At 41.0% G+C, this 10,910-nt stretch overlaps 1 protein-coding gene across 8 annotated transcripts in view; it reads right to left on the reverse strand.

Annotated features, from left to right (window-relative positions):
• Positions 1 to 75: 75 nt before the first annotated feature.
• Positions 76 to 10,910, reverse strand: part of LOC135090322 (uncharacterized) — a 21,699-nt gene continuing 10,864 nt past the window's right edge. The window contains exons 1-7 of one of the 8 annotated variants that reach the window (XR_010261863.1): positions 5,582 to 6,870; positions 4,678 to 4,801; positions 4,089 to 4,273; positions 3,111 to 3,281; positions 1,753 to 1,858; positions 980 to 1,139; positions 76 to 431 (exon numbers count right to left, since the gene is read on the reverse strand). Coding sequence is in view for 4 of the 8 variants with exons in the window: in XM_063987066.1 (XP_063843136.1) it covers positions 980 to 1,139; positions 4,065 to 4,273; positions 4,678 to 4,797 (489 nt within the window). In the remaining 4 variants the exon portion in view is untranslated. Of the gene's footprint in view, positions 432 to 979; positions 1,140 to 1,752; positions 1,859 to 3,110; positions 3,282 to 4,064; positions 4,274 to 4,677; positions 5,548 to 5,581; positions 6,871 to 8,413; positions 8,590 to 10,910 lie in introns of those variants that run through there. The other 7 variants (XR_010261861.1, XR_010261860.1, XR_010261862.1 and 4 more) reach the window with 7 other exon arrangements.

The following is a 10,910-nucleotide window of genomic DNA, read 5'->3' on the forward strand; positions in this document are numbered from 1 at the left end:
ATCCTTGAACAAGAGATTCCGTGAAAAGATGTTTAGATTAGAATGGCCTCGGAGAAGGATAATATCTGAATGGAATAAATTCATACTTTTTATTATAAAGGCCATACAAATGATGGAGATCAATAATATTCCATGCAATAAATTCTTTAAAATAAGCAGATGGAAAATCAATGCAAAAAAAATTCCTTTTTTTACCTTTCCTTTCTTTTCTTTTCTGTCTATCCTCAACACCAACCCTTTTCACCCCTGTCTGGCTTTAGGTCTCCGTGAACACTGATGCTTTTCCTGTGCACGTAGTGAACTGCTGACACCAGGTTCCTCACGACGACGGAAGCCCGAGGCGAGCCTCTGTGAACCTCTCGTGTTTCCTGATCCTCTGAGGCAGCCAGCTCTCCACCTCCAAGGAGCTGCATCACAATGTAGGTGTGTGCCTGTGAAACCAACATGAATTAGATACAGGCATACAATGATTAAATGCAAGGAAAAGAAAATAATATGATCTTAAACTAATTGTTACTTAAACTGTTACTGATAAATCCTGTTGTTTTATATTGTAATTCTACACAGTAAAAATATAGATTTGAAAATATACTTTGTAAACCTCAGTAACTTCCACTACAGCCCATTAAACTAGAACCATGAAAACATCCTTGAAAACCCCAGTAACTTGCACTACAGCCTGTTAGACTAGAACCATGAAAACACCCTTGAAAACCCCAGTAACTTCCACTACACCCTGTTAAACAAAAACCATGAAAACACCCTTGAAAACCCCAGTAACTTCCACTACACCCTGTTAAACAAGAACCATGAAAAACACCCTTGAAAACCTCAGTAACTTCCACTACACCCTGTTAAACTCGAACCATGAAAACACCCTTGAAAACACACACACAGGCAACCCTTTCCCGGCCACACACACACACAAACCCTCTCCAACACACACACACACACACACAAACCCCAGAACACACCATACCTAATTGGCAGTTGCTTTTTCAGTTCCAGTCTTAACACTTCGCATAAACCCTCTCTGTGTAATTGCCATGACCAGGCCCAGGAAGGAAAACTTGCGGTCCTGCGCCAACGAGTCGTAACTATGCTTGTGGTGGGTCGCGAAGATCAGCGTTAACTCCAGGCTGGAATACAGGAACAGGTAGAGGAAGTAAACTCGGCTAAGTTGTATTAATTTCATGCGTTCTACAGAGAGAGAGAAAGACAGATGTTTATGAATGAAGGGAGAGGAGGAGGAGGAGGAACGGGAGGTAGTGTGTGTGTGTGTGTGTGTGTGTGTGTGTGTGTGTGTGTGTGTGTGTGTGTGTGTGTGTGTGTGTGTGTGTGTGTGTGTGTGTGTGTGTGTGTGTGTGTGTGTGTGTGTGTGTGTGTGTGTGTGTATGAATGAAGGGAGAGGAGGAGGAGGAACAGGAGGTGGTGTGTGTGTGTGTGTGTGTGTGTGTGTGTGTGTGTGTGTGTGTGTGTGTGTGTGTGTGTGTGTGTATGAATGAAGGGAGAGGAGGAGGAGGAGGAACGGGAGGTGGTGTGTGTGTGTGTGTGTGTGTGTGTGTGTGTGTGTGTGTGTGTGTGTGTGTGTGTGTGTGTGTGTGTGTGTGTGTGTGTGTGTGTGTGTGTGTGTGTGTGTGTGTGTGTTTCAGGAGTAAACATAAGGGAATATTTGCTAGTACACACACACACACAATACTACAAACACGAACAAACACACAATACTGAACATACAAACACACACACACACACCTTCTCTGCCCAGGCCCTTGACACAGCTGACGGAGAACAGAGCCCTAGGATTGATCACCTCCCAAGCCTCGGTCAAACTGGCACCGATGTCCCTCCTCCTTCTGCCCTGCGGTGGAAGAACAAGACACAAATCTGACTCACACACGACGAGACAACAGCGAACGTAAACAAACAGTGTTGCCAACTCAGGGAAAGGGAGTTTTACTGTACAAGGGATAAAATACAAGTGAATCACCATGGAAACACCCTTTGAAAACCCACAGTAACTTCCACTACAGCCTTGATAACACTACTTACCCTAGATCACCCCCAAACACCCCTATATAACCCTGAAACACCACCAAGACACCATTAAACACCCCAAAACAAACTATTTACCTCAAAACACTTGCAAAACACTCCCAAAACAAAATTAAACACCCCAAAACACACTATTTACCTCAAAACACTTGCAAAACACTCTCAAAACACCATTAAACACCCCAAAACACACTATTTACCTCAAAAACTTGCAAAACACTCCCAAAACACCATTAAACACCCAAAAACAGACAATTTACCTCAAAACACTTGAAAAAACACCCCCAAAACACCTCCAAAACCCCAATAATACCCAAAAAGACAATTTACCTCAAAACACTTGAAAAAACACCTCCAAAACCCCAATAATACCCAAAAAAGACAATTTACCTCAAAACACTTGCAAAAACATCCCCAAAACATCTCCAAAACCCAAAAAATACCCAAAAAAGACAATTTACCTCAAAACACTTGCAAAAACACCCCCAAAACACCTCCAAAACCCCAATAATACCCAAAAAACAGACAAAAACAGACAAATATACCCAAAAACAGACAATTTACCTCAAAACACTTGAAAAAACACCCCAAAACACCTCCAAAACACCCCAAAATATCTCAAAACATTCCTAAACACACAAACAGGAGTGTAATGAATTAATAAGTGAAAGAAAGCAAGAGAATGTAAACAAACAGATGATAATGAAAAGAAAAGTGATTTAAATGAGATTGTTAAGATGTTTTGATGGTTTATGGTAAGGAAAATGAGAGAAAGGGTTTGTAATGAATAGAAAGGGTTTGTAATGATGACAGAAAGGAAGGAATAAGAGGGAAAAGTAAAGAAATGAGGAAAGGAAAGAGAAAATGATGCTTTACTCACAATGCACCTCTCTTTAACAACATTCAGAGACACAAGGAAATACAAACAAATTACAAAATAAGCAAAGAAAGAAAAAATGAAAGGAAAAAAAAAATAAGCAAAAATTATACAAAAACAAAAAAAATATACATAATAAAAAAAATAAATGAGACACACACACACACACACACACACACACCTCAGGCAGCGATTCCTGGAAGACAGCAAAGAATATTATGTTAGCCACAGTGAGAGTGCGTGCGTAGACAGCCGAGGCCGCGAACCACCCAGTACTTCCCCAGCGGGAGAACGCAGCCCCCACAGTGTGCCCGACGGTGAAGCCTATGCTGAATGTCACGCCAATCAGTGCCTGTGGGTTGAGGGGAGGTTAGGAGAGGGTAGGCTGGTTAGGTTAGGTTAGGACACACCAACAACACACCACAATATAAATAAGAAATAAAATAATGCATAAGAAAATAAAAAGTTAAAAAAAAGTAAACTAACAATATATTTTAAACTACCACAACACCTTTAAACACCCTCAAAATACTCCAAAACACCCAGAAACACTCCAAAAACACACCAAAACACTCTCAAAATAACCCAAAACACACCAAAACATCCCAAAATACCCCAAAACACTCCAAAAACACACCAAAACACCTTAAAAATACCCCAAAACACCCCAAAACACTACAAACACATCCCAAAACACTCCAAAAACACACCAAAATACTCCAAAAATACTCCTAAACATCTCAAAACACATCAAAACATTCCAAAAACATCCCAAAACACTTTAAAACACACCAAAAATCCCAAAACACCTCCACAACACCACTAAACACTTCAAAACACCCCTTAACCACCCCAAAACACATCAAAACACTTCACAACACACCAAAAACACCCCAAAAACACCTGAAGACTCCCTCAGAACACTGAAATAGAATAAAACACAAAATAACAATAATAAAGAAAACAAGCTGCAATATTGAACAGCAGGAACACAAACAAACACACACACACCCTGTAAACAAACAAACAAACAAAAAATAAATAAATAGATAATAGGATAAAAAAATTGAAAAAATAATAATAAAAACAAGCTAAAAATATATAAACCAATACAAAACACAACACACCCACATACCACCAAAACAAGACAGAGTGGAACCTCGCAGGAACGCTGATGATATGCTGGTAATAAGTAACACAGGAGAGCAGAGAGGAATACAAGCCGCTGGAGTCGTGCTTGGAGTAACAGTCGAGGAGAGCAGAAGACAGAGGCACCACCACCGTGAAGCCGAGCAGGTCCAGGATCAGACTGCCGAATACCACCTTGCTTGTCCGCGCGTTCCTCTGTGGGTGTTAGGTTAGGTTAGGCTACGTTAGGTTAGGTTAAGTTAGGTTTGGTTAGGTTAAGTTAGGTTAGGTTAAGTTAGGTTAGGTTAGGTTAAGTTAGCATATGTTAGGTTAGGTTAAGTGAGGTCTTTTTTATCTTTTATTTTTTTCTCAGTATATTTTTCTTATTGTATTTAGTTGCCTTTGACCAGTGTCCCTCCTATATATACAAAAAATAAAACAAAATAAATAAATAAATAAAGTAAAACAACATTTTTTACGACTTTAAATCACTTTCCCGACACACTTGTGCATGGAGGCAGTGTTGCATGAGCCTTGAGTGACAAATATTGCAGCGTGTTGATAACCAAACACTTTACATCTCAGCTTAGCAACACACACCAACACAACACCCTGCTCACCTTCTCTTTGATGTCCGCAGCCTGTACTGCCCCTCTGTCCCTGCCGTCCACCTCACCACCGCTGCCACTGCCACCGCCATCGCTGCCGCCAACCTGCTTGCCGGATCGGAGGGTTGCCATTGCTCTGAAAGTTACGTTAGGTTAGGTTAAGTGGGGCTGTGGGAAGAGAATGTAGGTTAGATTAGGTTTGGTTAGGCTAGGTTAGGTTAGGTTTGGCTATGCTTCGTTAAGTTAGGTGAGGTTAGGTTAGGTTAGGTTAGGCTAGGGTAGGTTATGTTAGGTTTGGCTAGGCTTCTTTAGGTGAGGTTAGGTTAGGTTAGGTAAGGTTTGGCTAGGTTAGCCTTGCTTAGGTAAGGTTTGGCTAGGTTAGATAAAGTTTGGTTAGGCTAGCTTGGGATTAAGACACGAGATAGCCAGTCTTGGGGAGGAGGAAGCACCAGACAGAAGTTAGGGTAGGCTTCTTTGGGTTATGCTTGGTTTGGTTAGGAGCAGCTGAGGAGTGTGAAGCTCCACCATGTTAGGTTAAATTTGAGGTAATATTTTAGTCATATTCTCCCTCACCACCAAAATTTTCCCACTGTAAAAACTTTAATATTTTTTTTCTGAAGACTACAAAACAAATCACTCGTTTTCTCATCCCAGACCCCTAAACACCAACCCTTTCTTCCTTCACACACACACACACACACACACACACACACACACACACACACACACTTTCCCTCACAGCACAAAGGAACATAGACGAGCAATTCAATCCACAACAGCAGCAGCATCAGCCAGCCAGCCAGCCTCTTTTGACTTAAATGTAAGAAACTTTTAAACACGTAGATATAACATTTTCTTCTTTACACACACACACACACACACACACACACACACAGCATTATATATATCCTCTCACTTCCTCCTCGTGTGCTTTATAACACTACTTCCGTGACGTGGGAGAGTGAGGGAGAGCGAGAGGAAGTTTTATCACCAGCTGGAAGGAATCTACCGCTTTGTTTACATCTGAGAAGAGAAAACGCGGGAGTCACTTCTGTCAACGGGGTTACTAATACAAAGCTGAGAGAGAGAGAGAGAGAGAGAGAGAGAGAGAGAGAGAGAGAGAGAGAGAGAGAGAGAGAGAGAGAGAGAGAGAGAGAGAGAGAGAGAGAGAGAGAGAGAGAGAGATTGTCATATAACCATTTTATACTCAAGATAATAAAAGACAGCAAGCGTTTAATTATTCACTTTTCAACTTTCCCCGTTTGTCTCTAACCTTTTTTCCACTGTGCTGGTGGTGGTGATGGTGGTGGTGGTGGTCACACACTTGCATCTAGTAGTTTCATATATCACAACATACGCTATAACACCCCTGACACGCTTCTACTATCAGAGCCCCTCTCAAAAACACTCCAGAATCTTTTATTTTACCTCAAGCACACCACTTCTACCCTCAAAGACCCCATTCTTACCTGCAACATGCCTATAACATAACCAAAACACCTCAAAAGCAAGTCCAATCACACTAAAACACCTTAAACATACCCAGAACATTCCTAAACGCACAAAAAAACAACCTAAACACATCGAAAAAGCACCAAAATATCCCCAAACACACTTAAAATACTCCAAAACTCACCTAAATTGACTTAAAACGCATCCAAAACACACCGTACCAACCCAAAACACACTCAAACTCATCCATAACATCCCAAAACACACTTAAAACATCCCAAAACGCTGAAAACGGCCCAAAACACACTTAAAACACCCCAAAACACACCCAGACTGACCTAAAATACCCAAAAATACCCACAAACGCAGACACAACTCACCCGTATCCACACAAAACACACCCAAACTCATCCATAATATCCCAAAATACACTTGAAACATCTCAAAACATTGAAAACAGTCCAAAGCACACTTAAAGCACTCCTAAACAAGCCTAAGACACCCGAAAACACACCAGGAACGCTAAATATTGACTCAAACATCACGAAATCCCTAAAACACACACTCCAACACCCCCTAAACACCTCCAGACACACTCCAACACTCCCTAAACACGCCAAATACACTGAAAGCACTGTCAAGGAAGACAAATACTACAAAGACAGACAGGGCAGCAGGGAAAATTAACCTAAATATTGTTTTCTTAGCATTTTTCTGTTTTACCACCTTCTCTATTCCTTCTCCCTTCATCTTCCTCCTCTATTTGTCTTATTTTCTTACTCATTCTACTCTTATCTACACGTCTGAGTCTAGAAAGACGTGGAAACACCAGGAAAACACTGCAAAATACGATAAATATTACCGAGGAGACAGCGGAGCCGATCAAGGTCCCGGGTCCATGATGGCGGCCGTGACGTCACGGCAATTTTACGTACCGTAACGGATTTCATTTCGAAATTGACCCCTCGAAAAAATGGAGCTAGGCTGGAATGCCTTATATATTCTGACTTGACAAATACTTAAACTAATATTCACAATATTAAAACAGCTCCAGCCTGAGTAGTATTTAAAAAATATCCAAATGAAATATGGAAAAAGTGTTGAAATATTCGGCCCCATTTAAATCATTGAAAAGTCCCCAACATTTGAATTTTCAGGAACGTAAAAATTTTAAAAAAATCTAAACTATCATCTTACACCATCAAAAGTTACCTGGAACAAGAAGTAAGCAAATAAAACCGAAATTGTGTAAAAAACAAGTGTTGGAACCTAAATACGATTAAAAACCACTGAAAATTCCACCCATTTTCACTCAACAACAAGATAAAACACTTTAAAACATACGAACTATTTTTTCAAGCAATGAAAAGTTAGTTACAAGCTGAAATAAAGAGACAATAACATAAAGAGTGTAGTAATAACAACTTTTAACAGGACCATAAACCATTTTTAAAGTCCACTTATTTCTCTCAACAGGAACGAAAAAACATTTCTAAAATCATAAGCAATTTTTAGAATCACAAAAGACGTAATTAGAGCGTGAAATAAAAAAACAAGTTTGTCAAAATACTGCCAAAAAAACTCCCCACATTTTCATAAAGCAACACAAAATTGAACACAACTCAACACAAGCAACGAAAACACTTCTAAAGCAAATAATTATTTTTATAAACCATAAAAACATGCTATACGAGCAGAATAAAGAAGTTAAGAAAAATACCAAAAAAATTTTAAAACCCACAGGATGAATCAGGTTGGCCGAGGTAGCCAGGCATCATGGCGGCCCTTGACGGTGGAGAGAACGGCCGCTATTTTGCCTGTTATTTTTCCATCGTAACTAAATGAGGCAATGGCGGATATATCTAGCTAGCGGATATGAAAGCCTAGTCATGGGGCTCCACTTAGTGACGTGTTAGGCTTACAATAAGTGAGAAATGAAGGAGATATTGGCGGACAAATGGGGAAGGCTGCCTCCACCTCAGCTGATAACATTAGTAAAGTTTATTTTTTTTACGTCTTTATAATTCCTGTCATGGTTAATTAGTAAGAGTTTTGTGGTGGAGGCTTGGAGCGCTTGTGGCACCGTGGAATGCTGAGTCACATCAATATATTCCTAACGAGGTGCAAAAACATGAAATACGAGGCTTAACAATAAATAAACAGTAAGGTTAACCACTGACCTGACAGCCCTGTGTTGTTGTTGTGGGTGACATGTAACAACACTATCATAGTTACCGCCTATTACATCAGACTGTGCAAATTACCTGGCTGGACAAGTGGTGGGCGGGTTTCTTACCAATATTAGCCTTGGTGGCACTGCAGGCACCTCCCGGCAGGCACCAAGCTTGCACCAGCACACGCAGGCAGCCACCACGGCCCCTGTCACTGTCTTGTTCTGCGAAAATACGTTAAATAAAGCAGCAGTTTATGGCACCCTTTAAACATAGTGCCTTCTGTCTGACGTCTGGTACTGTGTCGTCCCTCCCAGTCTGCTCCGCACAATACGCAAGCAAAACTATCCACAAGACACTTTTACCTTTCAATAACAAGCACCAACTTCTTTTATATTATACTAAACTAATAGAAAATTAAATGTAAAAAATTATAAGCGCGTAAAAATAAATCTCAGGCCATTATAACTGTAATTGTCAAAGTATCTAGACATTACTGATTGAAGCGCCAAATTCAAACTGTTCCTGGCGGGGCTTGCATTGCAATGTCTCGTCCCTTGTGTGGCGTAATGTGAAATAATTGAAAAGCTTGTGTGAATTGAAGGCTTGGCTTAATACTGTGTTATATTTCAGCTTATCATTATTAAGTATTTACCATTTGACGTTAAAAAAACAACAATACTTCACAGAGATATCGAAGTATAACAGAGGCTCCCATACTGTAGCTAATGAACAACAGAGAATCACCAGCCTTTCTCTGTGTGTCAAGGAGAGCCCACCTGCATGGAATGAATATATGTTTTTAATTAGTCTTTTGTGATTAATCTTTTTAATATATCTGCGCCAATGTAAACTAGTATGTGCTTAGAAGGCTTACCAATGTGTGGGTTGTAGTGGGTTTGGTGCTACTCAAAGGGAACACGTGCTGGAGAAGTCTGGGAACCACTGATGTACAAATAACTGAGTGTATTTCAATTCACATAAGTCTTCCATAAAAATACAAAGCTGACCTCCGTTTTCTCTCACGAACGTAAACATTATTAGTATTAGGAGTAGTGGTAGTAGTACAAGTAGTAGTAGTAGTAATAGTAGTAGTAGTAGTAGTAGTAGTAGTAGTAGTAGTAGTAGTAGTAGTAGTAGTGGTGGTGGTGGTAGTAGTAGTATTAGTAGTAGTAGCAGTAGCAATAGTAATTCCCAGAGAGAGAGAGAGAGAGAGAGAGAGAGAGAGAGAGAGAGAGAGAGAGAGAGAGAGAGAGAGAGAGAGAGAGAGAGAGAGAGAGAGAGAGAGAGAATGGGGGGGGGGGGCACATAGCCGTCAGGTGTGATTATTTTAGTTGCTCTTTCCTTTAAGTCAACCGCCGCGCTTCATAGGGATGTTTTTACCTGGCGATAAGTTAATCCACCAAGGATCACGGCAGGTGTAAAGCTGAGTGGAGACAGGGCACGCACTGGCTCCACATCTCTGTAGCTCCAAGTTACCATAAAAAAACAGGGCAACACACACACACACACACACACACATACACAAACACAGTGGCTCCTCCACTGTAGGTCCAGATTACCATGAAAGACAGGGCAACACACACAGATGTCAATCCTGGGTACATGATAGCCTGCCAGGCGAGGAAACCAGGTGAGGGAACAACTCACACTGTAACACCATCTATACACATACACACACACACACACACAGTTGTCAATCCTTGGTACAGGGAAGCCTACCAGGCGAGAGAACCAGGTGAGGGAACAACACACACTATATCACCGTCTGTACAGGACAGGCAGGGCAAGATACACACACGCACACTCTGCATCATCTCTGCATCCTCCTACTACTACAATCTATGCATTTCAGTCTGAAAATAACTAGAAAATCTTGAAAATTGAGGGAAACAGACGAACAGACTCTGGGAATGAGGAATGAAGGTCTGTCATGTTTTCAGGGCGAGGAATGTACGGCTACAATTAGTTAAGCCTTATTTGACTTATTTTGGGTGTTTTTTATCTACTTTCGTCAGTAATTCTAGCTTTCCTTCACGTAGGAGGCTGGAAACACCAAGACGTTTAGCTAAATGTTGATGTACAGACACGGAGGGAGGCAGGGAAAATATCCGTCTAACATGTCATATTTACGTAACGTAATTCATTTTGAAAATCGCGAGAAGAAAAAAGACGCCCACTGGAATGTATCACATTTTCTGATTTGCCATAAACTTTAACTTACCTCCTCCTCCTCTTCCCTCCCCCTCTGCTCTCTTCCTTCTCCTCTTCCCTTCTCCTAACATTCCTTCTCTGCCCTCTTCGTTCAACTCAGTCTAGAAAATACCATACAACACCTGGAAAAAACCCTGAAAATTGAGGGAAATATTGAGTTGACACAGGGAGGGAGAAGGGAAGGTCTCGGTCTGGATCCGATGAAGTAATGCTTTCAGGACGGAAGCTCTGCTGAACATGGCTGCACCCTTCTATACTTCTTCTCTCCTCTCTACCTCCTTTTCCTTCACACCCAACTGGAAACGCTTGGAAAATCTTATAAATTATTCTAAATATTGACGGCGAGAGACGAAATTCTTGGTTTGGCCGCGGCGGGGTGGGGTGGATGGGGCATCAAGGATGCTATGG

This window comes from Scylla paramamosain, chromosome 34 (assembly GCF_035594125.1).
Source record: "Scylla paramamosain isolate STU-SP2022 chromosome 34, ASM3559412v1, whole genome shotgun sequence".
Classification (NCBI taxonomy): Eukaryota; Metazoa; Arthropoda; class Malacostraca; order Decapoda; family Portunidae; genus Scylla; species Scylla paramamosain.